The 14,828-nt window shown below is 41.2% G+C and overlaps 1 protein-coding gene across 2 annotated transcripts in view; it reads left to right on the forward strand.

Moving 5' to 3' along the window:
- Nucleotides 1–791: 791 nt before the first annotated feature.
- The window catches only part of phip (pleckstrin homology domain interacting protein), a 54,088-nt gene continuing 40,051 nt past the window's right edge, over nucleotides 792–14,828 (forward strand). For both annotated transcript variants that reach the window (XM_034228773.1, XM_034228774.1), the window contains exons 1-8: nucleotides 792–1,169; nucleotides 1,283–1,341; nucleotides 1,427–1,456; nucleotides 1,607–1,666; nucleotides 4,701–4,851; nucleotides 5,558–5,656; nucleotides 7,054–7,214; nucleotides 13,861–14,082. In XM_034228773.1, coding sequence (XP_034084664.1) covers nucleotides 1,130–1,169; nucleotides 1,283–1,341; nucleotides 1,427–1,456; nucleotides 1,607–1,666; nucleotides 4,701–4,851; nucleotides 5,558–5,656; nucleotides 7,054–7,214; nucleotides 13,861–14,082 — 822 coding nt within the window. In that variant the 5' untranslated portion in view covers nucleotides 792–1,129. The remainder of the gene's footprint in view (nucleotides 1,170–1,282; nucleotides 1,342–1,426; nucleotides 1,457–1,606; nucleotides 1,667–4,700; nucleotides 4,852–5,557; nucleotides 5,657–7,053; nucleotides 7,215–13,860; nucleotides 14,083–14,828) is intronic.

Raw genomic sequence — 14,828 nt, forward strand, 5'->3', positions numbered from 1 at the left:
AGAGCGTGTGCACTTTTGGCCACCTGCTGTTAAAGCATTTAGGTAGGGCATATTTAATAAATATATAAAACACATACTTAACACAATTAATAATGGTGTACTGTACAATGTCTTATACTATTTATTAACAGGAAATAACACCTGAGTGTTGTTCCTTTTTATCATAACCTTGCAGTGAACCATAGAGGAAGTTGCTGTGTGATGTATTTCCTTGACAATCTTCCCTGATTATGTAGCAGGCATAAATGTCTCATTGCCATTAAATTCCTGTAACTCACGAGGTTTCATTCATTAAGCTGCATGCATCCCCCTTCTTCTCCAACCCTTCCCCCATTTTACTGCCTCGCAGTATTTGGAAGAGAAATGGACGACTTCCCCACCAAACGGCTCCCAGAGAGTGGGTGTGTTAGCTAGACATCTTGTTACACATTAACGACAGTGTGATAACACACGAAGTCGACGAGAACACACACAATTACTACAACTATCTGTATTATTTGATAAAACCTGACTAAAGAAGTCGGCTGTGAAATCCCCCTCAAACACGGTGGCCACATTCTACATCCGCAGCTACGAACACAGAAAAATAGAACCGGGAGTTGCATTGTATTAACACGCAACAAAATGTAAACTATGAATATATAGGCATGTAATTATTAAACCGTGATAAATGTAATCTAGCTACGAAGTCACAGCCATTCTGCAGCAATGTCCTCTCCTACATCAGGCTGCCATTTCTACCTCCCCTCTACAGTGGCGTGCGTGAAACAAACACACCACTCGTCTTCTTCCGCAGAGGGCTTGCGCTTTTGCTTTTGAGGGGGAGGGGGATTTAAACAAACATGCCTGCACAACAGACCAACTGCCACTAAAATTCACGCTGAGGGATTCCCAACCCTGGAACATATCCTGTGCTGGGTTTTTTGCTGGAGGAAGACGGTGTTTTGCGGGGTAAACCATTCAGCGCGCACTATTTGTTGCTCGGCGGAGATATACTCGACGCAGCCGGGACTCGGTTTGAGCGGAGCTGAATGGAGCCTCTTCCTGGTGGATAAACAGTGACAGCTACAGGGCAGCCACCTAGACCCAGCACACAGGCTCTGGCGCTGCCCTGGCAAACAACACCAAAATGGCTTCAGACAGTTCACACATCGCGCAGTTGACTTCTGGTGAGTAAAGGAGAACGGAAAATGTGTCATGGTTGTTGTAATATCCCCCCAATTTCCTCGGTGCCCTCTTCTAACGCAGCTCCCGTCCTCTTCTCCCCCTCCAACCATACCAGAACTGTACTTCCTAATAGCCCGATTTCTAGAAGCTGGACCGTGTCAAAAAGCAGCCGAGGTTGGTGTTTATGCATTTTAGGATAATTTACAATATGTCCGAAATCGTCATGGGGTGTAATTTTGTATTTGTATCCTATTTGCAGACCCTGATAAGGGAGGTGGAGGAGAAGGAGGTAAGCAGTCAGCACTACGAGAAAGATGCTTCTCTCTGCACTGTACTTTGTCATGTTGCTTTCACTCTGATTTATCATTTACTCTTTATAAAAATCACCTGCTACATTTATAACCTGAATGATGACGACGACATTATTTTTCCATCTTAGCTGCTACCCATAAGGCTGGACTGGACAGGGCAGGAGCACCCCGGGACGTACAGAAATTTGGTAAGGGAGCTCTATAACTGAGGGAAAAGTTTTTAGAGAGCAAAATAAAAATTGAATTTCCCGCAATTTTTAAATCAGGTGGTAAAGAAAAAGCTGTAAAGGACTTTGCAGGGCTAGCTGGCTGTAAGTTGGGGCCGATGTGGGGCACCAAGGGCTCGGGTCCCAGCCTCCTGTGCACCGTGGTGTGCGAGTTGGGTGCCATGCATGTGCAAAAGGTTGTAATAGTTGTGGAAAAATGTGTGTGAAATGTTGATACGTCATGAGTGTTGTGGTGTAGGAGCGCCAGGATCCGGAGGAGGGACTCCCTGCGCCACAAGCCAGAGAGAGATGGAGGCGCTCTTGTCCTGCATAATGTGTGTGCATGGGTTTGAAAACACACAGGGGGCAATAGTTAGAAAACTGGAGTTTTTGAAGGAGAATATAAACAGTATATTTAGCAAAGCTGGAGTTACAGCGAGCCAGTTGAGAGGAGGCTGCTGTGCAGGGCTGTTGTGGAGGCATTTTCTGGAGAGCATTTTTTTGTGGTTGCAAACTCGGATGGAGGAGAAGAGATGAGTTTATGTTGAAGATGAGAGGTAACGATGAGAGGATACCTTATAATCGCTCTATTAATGAAATGCTAATTGTCATGTAAACAAACAGGGCTCGTCTGAAAGCACCGTTTACGCATGGGGGCGTGGAGAGAATTAATCATCGCGTACATATTTATTTCTTCGCCATTGTGCTGGAGGTGTGAACCCCCACTTGTTTTGCTATTTTATTTAATTGAAGTTTGATTTGAATATTAATATAAAAATATTGACTTATGACCTATTTAATTTGCTGGATTTTCTCGATTCGTTCTCTCTCATACACAGACACATGGACATGCGAGACGATATCGCATGAAGTGCACATTCACCCGGGTGTACATTTACACGTTTTAGAGATTATTGACTGTCTTTCTGCCTGCATGTGTTTTTTCTCCCCCTCTCTTCCTGCTTGGCTCTGCTGCCCCCCCCCCCCCTCCTCCCATTCCCTGCCGATCAGCCTGCCTCCTGTCTATTGTGCATAATTGTCTTCTATTAGAAAAAAACAAAAACATACTGCGGATGGTTTTTTAATTATTAGACTGAATATACACATGGTGTTATAAAGGGGATCACGGTTGGATGTGTTTGATCGGAGGCTGTTAGGTGTATATGTCTGGGTCTGTACAGAAGGGGATTGGGCAACAATGAGAAATCAACGTTGGCTTCATTGATAACGTATTAATTAACGATATTAATTGCATCTAATTAATTAGGGCGGATTAATTAGACATGTGATTATTTAATTGTGCATATGGAATTGATCCCGAAAACATTACATTTGAGCTATTTTTGAATTAAAATAGCACCCATAATTATTTGTAACCATATTTACACACATGTGTCATTTTAATTTTGACTTCAAATAACTAGTGGATCTCAACAATGATTGGATTTTTCAGTTATGAGAACCATATGTTGAAGATAATTATGTTTTGAATACATTATTGATTTTAGAACAGTGTATTCAAATGTAAGGTGGGGATTGTCATGTGTAAGGGGGCCATGTGCTTTCTGGTATTGCTGTTATGACAAGGGGAGTGTTATGCAGTACCATTAAGAAGCAAGTAAAATGGAGCAAATTGTTATCTTTTCAGTGTGTGTGTGTGTGTGTGTGTGTGTGTGTGTGTGTGTGTGTGTGTTTAACAGCGCTGCATTTGCCTGCTAGTGTGCTGATATGTGCTTAGAAATACTGATCACGTATTTGAACCTGCAAGGCTGTTGAAAGCAATTAAGGGGTCATTAATTGTGTGTGTGTATAGGTGTGTGTGCCACAGATAATAAGTGTTACTGTCAGATAAAGGAATGGAGAGAAAATGTGTGTGTCAGTGTAATTGTATGATTTTAGGCCTATTTGACCCCGTTCAGATATTTAAATGAGATGTGTCTGAAATAAAGCTCATTTTAAATGGATACATTTGAAATAACCCTGAATGAAACACAGTGCGGCTGCATGCTGCATAATGAACTCCTCTGGTGTATCGCTGCTATTCCAGTCACTCAGGCGTGTGTATCTTCAGACGTAGGCCATGCAAGAGAGTCGCCATGTGCAATCAGAGACCCACTGTGTTTATATCAGTGCAGTGTTGCATGCCACACCCCCCTCCCCTGCTGATGCACTACATTGCATGTGAACGGCACACATATCCTTCTAAAAGACAAGCATCCTAACTAAATCCAAGCATTCATTTAGTTTATGGAATTTTTTTAAATCTGAAAAGAAAACATAATTGAATAAAATATTGTTGTAGTGCTTGTTAGCCGTACTCAGTTTATTGCTTTTAAACCTCCAGAGAATAGTAATTAATTTCTGAAAAGGGCACATTTACTCTTACATTTCTCAGCAAACCAAAAGGCGTTCTGGGTAGTGACCTTGTTTTCTGCGTGTCCTTGTTTTGCTGATAATACATTTTGGTGTGTGTGTTCAAGAGAAAATAAATGCACTGCAGCCAGAGAACAAACCTGTTTGCCAGCAGACGCTTGATACATCTAATTATAACCTTTTTTTATTTCTCGCCAGTGTTTTTTTTATATAGTCCGACTATTAGGACTACTGAAAACTGCTTCTTTTATGTTATTCCTTTGTTTTTGGTGTACTAATATAGTTCATCTTTTTTGAGAGAGCTTGTTTGATGTCTGGAATCACATTTGTGCAACAATTGAACACATTTCAGTCAGTTTCCAGTTGTGCTATTCAACCCTGCACCTTTCTGACTGGTGTTTGTCATTTACCAGTCTGAATACAATCTGTGTGTGTGTGTGTGTGTGTGTGTGTGTGTGTGTGTGTGTGTGTGTGTGTGTGTGTGTGTGTGTGTGTGTGTGTGTGTGTGTGTGTGTGTGTGTGTGTGTGTGTGTGTGTGTGTGTGTGTGTGTGTGTGTGTGTGTGTGTGTGTGTGTGTGTGTGTGTGTGTGTGTGTGTGTGTGTGTGTGTGTGTGTGTGTGTGTGTGTGTGTGTGTGTGTGCAGGTGAAGCTATACCGGCACATCAGTCCCGAACACCTGCTGCAGGTCTGTTCCAGAGTGTGTCCTCTCCTGGAGACCGAGGTCCCCGCCAGCGTGCCGGGACTGACCAGCCTGCTGGGGGCCGGCCGGCAGAATCTCCTCCGCACCAGCAAGAGTGAGTGCATACATTCTAAATATTTACTTTAATATGCAAACACACACACTTGGGCTACTACAGCTCTCTGCATGTCCTTACAAACTAACAAACCTCTTTTCACTACATTTCGTTCCCTTGTACTAATGTAAATATAATAGATGAATACAATATGGACAATCCATAATAAATACTGTCTACATGTTTTCATGTGTCATTAAAAAGTCTTACATTAAATTGTCTGAAATTTAGAATAAATAAATAAATGTTAAATATGACTTGAATGTCATGGTAACTGCAAATAATGAAGAGAGTTGTCAAAGTGAATGTGTCCTGCTTGGCGGGAGAACAAAACCGCAATCAAAATAAAGGTGTTTAACTCGTATCATAATCTAATTTAGCACATTCATTAAGTGCTTCTTTATCTCCATGGTGACTGTCATTCTACCCTACCAGCTTCTTTCATTTAAGATCTTAGATGTAGCTAGATTTAGACTTAGATTGCTGTTAAATATGACTATTGTATAATATAACCAATTTGATAAATCAATCAATTTACTTCAAGTAATTCTAGGACTTCTTGTGCCAGTATTACGACCAAAAATAATGGGAATTCAATTTCACTTTATATGGTCTTCAAAATCCTTCCATTTCATTTGTTGAAACCTGCAGAAACCATGTGTCTGTATATCTTTATGCATCTCTTTTTGTGTTCATCCTCCTCCAGGCTGCAAGCATGTTGTGTGGAAGGGCTCTGCGCTGGCTGCTCTGCACTGTGGAAGACCACCGGAGCCACCTATTATCTATGGGAGCCCACCTAATATTGGTAAAGAGAACACTTTGCAAAATAAAACACAATTTTCAGTCTTCGTCATGCTTTTAGTATTCAGTCTAGGAGTCAGATCTTCCGTACTATCTTATTAGCTGCCATGGTCCTATAGCTCAGTGGTTCTCAAACTTTTTTCAATAATGTACCCCCTTTGAAAAAAATATTCCGCCAAGTACCCCCTGATCAGCGCAAAAACAATTTGTTAGGGACAAAATGCCTATATAAAGAGGTACAGTACAGCACTGCACCATCAGTGTCTGATTTATTAAAACAACAACATTGTAACTGAGAAAAACGTAAGCTACATTTCAAATGTTTATAATCCATCACTAAATTCATGGCAAACCAATTTTAACATCATGCAATAACACTAAGACGACATTAGTTGCATTGAACTGATCTTTTTAATAAGTTGTACTTACAATGTAGTGAAACATGGGCTTGAGCTTCACTGAGGATCTTTGTCATTCTCTGTGACAGCGAGGCAAACTGCAGTTATTACACTTCGCGTTTTGAAATATGTGTAACTCTGTTCATATAATACCCACACTGCTCTAACTTCGATACTTTTCCTAAAATTGGTATATTTATTTATTTTGGGGCGTGGGGAATGAAGAGAAACAAATATATGAGCATTTTATGAGCATGGGATTTTGACCCCTTATATAAACATATGCATAATGCTGCGCTATATTTTGCGGCCACACGCCGTTGCCAAGCAACGCTTATTGTTTAGGTCCTTCGATACGCAGGCAGTCATATCATTAGCTAGAACTAGCTAGATCTGATAGATTTGGACAAAAACGCAAGTGAAGTCTAACCGGACACAAGAGAGAGATCAGAGATCAGATCAGCTGCTGCTGACGGAGAGCACGCAGCTCTGCATGATCACAGCTCCGCCGCTGTGACGGACCGGTGAGCGGCCCAAAATACACTAAGAGTTAGACCTAACACACTTCGCTGGTAAATCTACTCTGGAACTAGCTAAACTAGTTATACATATATGTATTCTTTACTGTCGGGTCACTTATTACAGGTTCAGCGAGTTGCACGAGACTGACGGGCTGTCAGGAGAGGGAGAGGAAAAGAGATCGCCCCGTTTATTTTTCCCATTTTATTATCCAGAATTACTGTAAACCTTTGAATAAAGTAGTTCATCTACTATTAGTAGTTTGTTTAAATGCATTAATTATGTTTTTTTCATTAACATAAAATAAATCTCACGTACTCCCTGCAGTACTCCAACGTACCCCTAGGGGTCCGCGTACCCCCATTTGAGAACCACTAGTATAGCTGATGTTATATTTAGCACTGGTGATATTATGTTTTGCTTCAGAATCAATGTGTATTCCTGCACATTCCTCACTGGTGTCTGTGTCATTTCTGTTTCTCAGTGGAGACAAACTTCGGCCGTCGACTGAACGGCTCCTACAGACTTAAGCAGCTAGTGCCCACGGTGGTGTACCTGCACATGAAGATGCACAAGAGGATTCTGGGACATCTTTCGTCCGTTTACTGCGTCACCTTCGACAGGACCGGACGACGCATCTTCACGGTAAGGCTGCTGTCTGTGCGTGTTGTGTTCATGGTGTGTTGGAAGTTGAACTCACGGTCACAGAAGTTGTAGTACCACCATTTAGCCACTATGAACATTTGTTTCAACACCCGGCTCACTTCCTGGGGCCTTGGTTGAACTCAGCGTGGCTTCCTCTTGCTGCTTGTAAAGCGTGTGTTATAGTGTTATGGTAGCCTATTGAAAGTCATGTTATTCATCCTTGTAAATGATGCAATGATGTCGAGATACACTCAGGTGAAGTGGTCTGTAGGGTTGGGAACCGAAACTCGGTTCCACATGAGAACCGATAAGAAAATGCCGGGTACCCATACAAAATACACCTTTTCGGTTCTGCTCAATGGTTCCTAAACGCGGTAGACCCTGTATTCCAGCGGGTCCGTCTGCACCGCGGCGACCCGGCCGGTGGAATACAGGGCGGACCTGGAGAATCACAGAACGGCCGGTCGTCAGTGGGCCGTTGACGGCCGGCTCGGTACGCTGATGGCCGGCACCGCCCTTAATTTTTTTAAACGGCATCATGTAAGTTGCGCTGACAGGCGACAGAGGTCCACAGTTGCCCCGCAGCGAGGCTCCCCCGCCCTCCAGTTGACAGTTCACGAGCTCAGTCACTTCATAACACAAAAGATAGATCGTGGTAAACGCTCTGAAGTGAGGCGCCACTACACAAAAAAATAAAAAGGCAAGGCACAGTGTAATGCCTGTTAATAGCTTGCCACAGGCATAGCTCAGTTAAAGGTGGGGTAGGTAAGTTTGCGAAACCGGCTCGAGATACACTTTTTGTTATATTCCATGGAATGCTCTTATCATCCCGATAGCAATGAATACATTAAATGCTTTGACAAAAAATCCATAAAAAAATGTCATCAGTGGAAGTGGTCGTGCTTTTTACTGTAAAAAGCACGACCAATCATTTTAGCCAGCCAGGCTAAAATAACTGGATGGCCTACATGCCTGTCAGCCTTCCATCTGTGCACAAACTTATCTCGTGCCCTCATTGGTCATGTGCGCGTTTGTGTGTGTTGGAGGAGGGGCTCTGGAAGGAAGTGGTAGATTTTCTCCGGCTGTGTATTTTCAAATTCTAGCGCACTCGAGCTGGTTTCTCCAAAATTACCTACCCCACCTTTAAAATAAAGCACAGCTATTGTGCAATACATTTGTATTGCATGTATATTGTTTATTTGTAACAATTTCAGTTAAAGCTTAAAAGAATAAAGATATTTTTGTTATCTAAACGTTTGACCTCTTTCTTTTACAATTTTGGAATCGAAACGGGGAATCGATAAGAACCGGAATCGATAAGCAGAACCGGAATCGATACATTTCAAACGATACCCATCCCTAGTGGTCTGACATCATCGTCTTTAATTGTTGCTAGTCAAAGTGTCGATCTTGAGATTTTGCTGCAGATGGTTTCAGTTGTTTGCTGCACCTCAACTTGAAACAGATTTTCCATGTTCAGAATTAAGCCACAGCATTTGAAGTGTGATTTATGGAGGCAGATTTTTACATCTCTGTGCCTGAGAGGTCCAACAACTGTGTTATACAGAATGCATTGGCAAGTATCATTACAATCTCGATGTAACACTATGAATTAGGAATCAGGTGACACAAGCATTCACCTAGGGCAGGGGTTCCCAAACTTTGCCATGCCAAGGGCTGCACGATTTTGGGATCAATCTGTCTATCACCTTCTATCATGGGCCAATTCTGATTGATTAACAATGGCTGGTACATGTGGAGCACAGCACTTCTGATTGGTGTGGATGACTGACACACAAGAAAAAAGAAAAAGAAATTGTAAAAAAAAAAGAAAGAATTGTAAAAATAAAAAAATAAAAAGTAAAAAAAAAATGGCAGGCTTCGCGATTTGATAATCGCATCATTTAAAATCGCGATTTCGATTTAAAATCGATTAATCGTTCAGCCCTACCAAGGACCCCCATATAGCATTATCCTCTGGCGGGGACCCCCCTGTTGCAAACATTTTTTTTAAATGATGTGTACAAGTGCCTTGCGATGGAGCATGCAGTGTGTTGCCACTACATTTGGGGCCTTCTGCCTGATCAAAGCTGTCACTCCGCTTTTTTTGCCTGTCACAGCCCCACTGCCCCATCTGAACACACACCCACACAACGAGACCAGTCAAGTCCATTTGAGATGATGTACTCATCTAAAACTTGGAAAATGTCTCTTCATGTTCCTTCCAGTGCTTTGCCAAATAATATTTCCTCAACAAAGTTGTCTTCTGAAATAAATCTGATGAATGCAAGCAATTCTGCGACATTTGCTACATCCGTGCTCTCATCCAGCTGCAGAGCGAAATATTCACTAGCTCTCACTTGCTCCAAAAGCTGAGCAGATACTCAGTTTCACTCTCAGTAGCGGCAGCTCGATTCTGATTGGCTTGAAGGGCGGTCGTGTGATTCAATATTAAAAGATTGGCATCAAAGGACACATAGATTGATAGATATACAGTTATTAATAACATCTAAAAAAAAAAAAATGTAAACTTTAAAAAAAAAAAAATCCCTTTTCCCTCAAACTTTGCGTGACACCCCTGGTGCCCCCTGGCAGCCCCTCGGGGGGTCGGGGCCCCCACTTTGAAAAACACTGACCTAGGGAACGGTATGGAAAAAAAAGAACCTCTGGCTCAAACAATATAGAGCCGCAAGACAACTCTCTGCTTCTCTTTTAAAACTAATGTCCCAAAGGCAAAGTGATGGTTGACAGTTGTGGAGAAATAAACTTAAAATATGCAAAAATGCAACCGTAGACTATATTTTGGATTTATTTGCAGATCAACTTGATTTTAGATTTGTATGTCTCTCTGTTGCCGGTATTTTATGACCTATAAAAGAATAAAGAACACAATGGCGAGTGTCATAAGCGATCTCTGTTTTAATCTGAGAGTTGAGGGGTTCAAATCAGCAGAGACTGTTCAAAATACTTTCTCAACTATCATTTTCTTACAATTCAAAGGGCGGCTGGATCTGTTTCTGCATAGTAATCTGAGTTTGTGGATGAGATTTCAAAATCATTTTTCATCATGAAAAATACCTACATTTTGACACATCCTGCTACCAGTGTGGATACACGTTTAAATCAATATATCTTGCTTTATGTTGGAGGGAATAATCATTTTTTAAACATTACTCGCATCATTAATAATGTCAATGATCATATTGTAATTGTACCAAACAGGGATATTTAGTTAAGTCTGTAAAATATCTTTTATAGGCCCTCATTTAACAAACACTTCACTTCCTGCGTTGTGGATATTGCATCAATCAAGTTTGCCATTTTGAGATGAACTGTGCAGCCCTGGTGCATTTTGAAGAGCTCTAAATGATCGGTTACTTTAATGTGCGCTAGTGGTCGTTCTGTCCCCTCATGCTGTATGTATGAGTGTTACAAGCTGTGTTTTGTCACCAGTATGACAAAGGCTCTGTGTTTTCGCTGTTGTTACAGTTCTGGTAGGAGGTAATTACTGTTTACCTTACAGCCGTGGGACGCTTTTACCAAATGACTCACAGCTTTAGCCGAATTCACCCTGAATGGAAGAAAAATCACAAAACAAAACCTGTGGAGTCTTTAAAGGAGGAAGTTGACCTTTGCCCTCTCGGTGCCCCTAGTATCCTTGTGCTGTGTTCTTTATTTCCATGTGGTCGGTTTAGCGCTACAGCAGAATGTTAGATATTGAAGGAACAATGAGATAATGTAGGTTTAATGTTGCTTTCTGTTTGGATCCTTGAGTCAAACACTGCCTGCTGCTGTACACCATTTCTTCTTACATCTCTAAAAATGGCTGGCTGCTGACAGTGAGACGAAGGGAGCGGAGTGGAGGAGGGGGGGGGGGTAGATATGTCTCTGTTTTCCTGTTATCTCTCTTTCTTACACTCTCTCTATTTCTCTCCCCCGTCCCTCATCCTGCGCTGCCCCTCCTTTGTTCCTCTCTCCCTCCCTCGTCTTGCCATTTCTCATCATAACTGGAGAAAATATTTCCTCTGAGGCGTTGGCTAAGTGCCAGAATTAAAATTCACTCTTGGTTTCTCTCACTTTTCCCCTTTCCCTTTTCTCTCTCACTGTCTCCTTCCATCACAAGATCATTTTTATTTATGTCTTTTCTTATTTCTGGAAGTATTTTTCCTCTCCACCGTGCTGCAGCGGAACACACATTGATTGATATCCAGTGTAAACATTTACTGTGACGATTTCTCGATCAATGCATAAGCAAATAAAGGTTTAGCTAACCATCGATTGGCCACATTGATTTGTGTAATATCGTTTTAGAAATGGCTGCAAGCTCATTATCACAGACATTGGGAAGGACAAATTGGAGCAGCTAATATGCTTTGTTCATACTAGCGTAACTTCACATCTACAGCAACAAGGAAAGTCTTTTTCTGACGCTGCTGCATTCAGGCCTGGGCAGATCTGGTTTTCGTCCGTCTTGGCGTAATTCGTCCTTGAGATCTTTTTTCTAACTCGCTACGGGAGTGTTCCCTGTTTTGATCACATAAAATAACAGCTTCAGTCCGACTCTGCTGATTATGATTTATTCAAAGAAGGGGGTTGGAGTTTTCATCTAACATTTTCTCCAAAAGATCCATTCCGCTGCTGTTATTGTAGAAACAAAAGCTCTGAAGATATAAAAGGAAGTGTTGGCATGTTCTCTAACTCACTCAATGTGATCACACCATTCCGTCTGAAATGCATATTTGATCATTCAGTTAAGAAAATGTGCCATCACACTTTTAAAATGTTCTATTTATAACACTTTCCTTACACGTTTCTTATTTATTGCCAGCCACTAATCTTTTTCAAAAATAAAGATATAACGTATGGTCACACTGTGCTTTATACACCTGGTTACACTGGTACACTGGTACACTGGTTCCTAATCAAGGCACAGATGGCTCTGGCTCCATGTTGAATCACAATCTCTTTAACCCCTTACAATCTGGATTACAGTCCCTATAGGCTGTATCAATGTCTTCATTAAGGGTCATGCTTTTTCAATCCAGACTAAAGGCTGTGCTAGAAGCTGCCTCTATGCTACCAGATGTATTATACACTTGACTTTATGGATGATGGATTATTTATAATTATTGCCTTTTTTTTCGAAGAAATTGTACCTCTCTTAGCTTTCTTCCACTTAATTTAATACTGACAATAAATATATTACTGAGAGGACTTTACTGGTGCACTTCTACTTACTGCTAGAACACACAGAGAGACACGCCTATCCCACAGTGTATAATATTAAAGAGGCCCTATTGTACATTTCTGGGTCTTAATTCCCTATAGTGTTTCAGATATGTGTTTGTGCATCTGAATGGTTTGCAAAGGCTATGATCCTTAAGTTCCCTCCAGAGGGAGTTACCCCCGCCCCAGAAATGCCGCGATTGTACTTGGAGTTGACCAATCACAACAGAGCCGGCCAGCTAACCAATCAGAGCAGATTAGGCTCTGGTTTCAGACAGAGGGTGAAAAGAGGTGCTGCAGTACAGGCAGTATGAGGAAAATAAAGACCTTTTTGAACATTAAAGCATGAAGACATGTCACAGTAGAGGCACAACATACAAATGACAAGCTGAAAAAGATCAAAAAGATGGCCCCTTTAAAATACAAGTTGAGCTATCTGAATCAATGTGTTTCTTTGACCTGTTACTTGTCTGTAAATAGCAAGTTGGATGTCATTAATTATGCCTACCGGCACACTGTGACCACATTATTGTGAATACCCAAATGCAAAGGAGAGTGTGAGGAAACATTTGCATGATTGCAGAGACCTGATTTCATAAATAAAGCACATTTACATGATGTGTTCAATAATGAACACGGTGTAGTTTAAAAAATAAAATAACAAAAAGGATTTTGGAACTTATTGTACTTGCACTGTAATTGCGTTCTGTAATTGTTCTTGCATTACTAAAGGTAATGTATTTATTATTTTCCATTAATTAAAAATATGAAGAGTTCATTTGCAAAAATAGAAACTACTTTTATTGATATTTCCTTGATTTCACAATACATTATAAGATTGGTTTGGGAAAATGTAAACATTGGCTTATTTGATCCTAACAACCCAACCAGGGTTACATTTACATTTCCTGGATTGCATTAAGAACAGCTACATTATTAAGGAAAATAAATAATTGAAAATCAATACAAGTGTTTAGGCAACAACAACAAATATCCTTTATAGGTAACTAAACTATATCCGACCCAAATATCACCACAGTAACATGCTCATTTGGCGATGTCTACCATATCTTAAATACTCAAATTAGAAGTGGATGGAAATACACAGACAGAAGTTGAGCTGCTGACAATCATGTGCCTATAACTGTTCGTTGTCACTTGTTAACTCACGGAAGATTAATCACCTCTTTTTTCTGAAGCCCCTCATTCCCTCTTCTGTTTGCATTCCACGTGTGTCAGTCTGCTGACAGTCTGAAGCCTGCAGCGTGCCCAGATGTATTTAAAGTATTTAAAAACTTGACATGTTAGTCATGTTAGAGACAATTAGTCTTACTAGAAGTGAATCCGAGGCAGACACGCCACTTCTCAAACTAAAATACTAGTCCTCACTGGAGTCTGATTGCCTTCTTCTCTTCCTCAGGGCTCAGACGACTGCCTGGTGAAGATCTGGGGAACAGATGACGGGCGTCTGCTGGCCACGTTGCGCGGACACGCCGCTGAGATCTCAGACATGGCTGTGAGCTACGAGAACACCATGATCGCTGCCGGGTCATGTGACAAGACCATCAGGGTGTGGTGCTTACAGACCTGCGCCCCTCTAGCCGTCCTGGAGGGACATGCAGCCTCCATCACCTCTCTGCAGGTACGAGGACACTCAGCACTTCATGTTTGTGCGTGTGTAGTTATTTAGCTGAAAAGAGAATTTAAAAGCCACTTATAATATTTTTGTATTCCTGCCACCATTTATGTCTGTCTGTCGCTGTTGTTATTCTAGGAATTATGCCTGCAGCGAGAAAAGCCACTAAAACAATATTTAGATCATGACAAACTGAAATTCTACTGCAGTTAGTTTGAAATGTAAAACAGCCGTATTATCAGGGGTGCACGTCACTCTTTTAGTGAGTTACCAGGAGACAGCGTTTGGTACTCACCCCACACAAAGCATGGTCCTCCTCACTGTCTCCTTCACTGTCCTCTATTTACACTTCTTGCATGCTAGATGATGACGATGATGAAGATGCACATCCCTGTCTCTTTTTAAGCCTCCGATTTGCTTTCTCCAAAACTTGTTGCCAAAACTGTGAAGTCCTTGCATTTCCTGAGGCCAAGTTGAAGGATCAAATACTAAGAAACGATCACATGACTTGAAGTCATATCTGATTTCAGATGTGGGAAGTTACTAAGTACAATTTTGAGATATTTGTACTTTACTTGACTTTGATGCTACTTTGTACTTCTACTCCACTACAGTTCAGAGGTACATGGTGTACTTTTACTCCACTACATGTATTTTAATACCTTTAGTTACTTTACAGATGTGGATGAATGATGTGAAATCTAATCAAGTCTTAAATCAGACTTTAGTTCCACCTGGAGTAAATCCACAAG

This window comes from Gymnodraco acuticeps, unplaced genomic scaffold (assembly GCF_902827175.1).
Source record: "Gymnodraco acuticeps unplaced genomic scaffold, fGymAcu1.1, whole genome shotgun sequence".
Lineage (NCBI taxonomy): Eukaryota > Metazoa > Chordata > Actinopteri > Perciformes > Bathydraconidae > Gymnodraco > Gymnodraco acuticeps.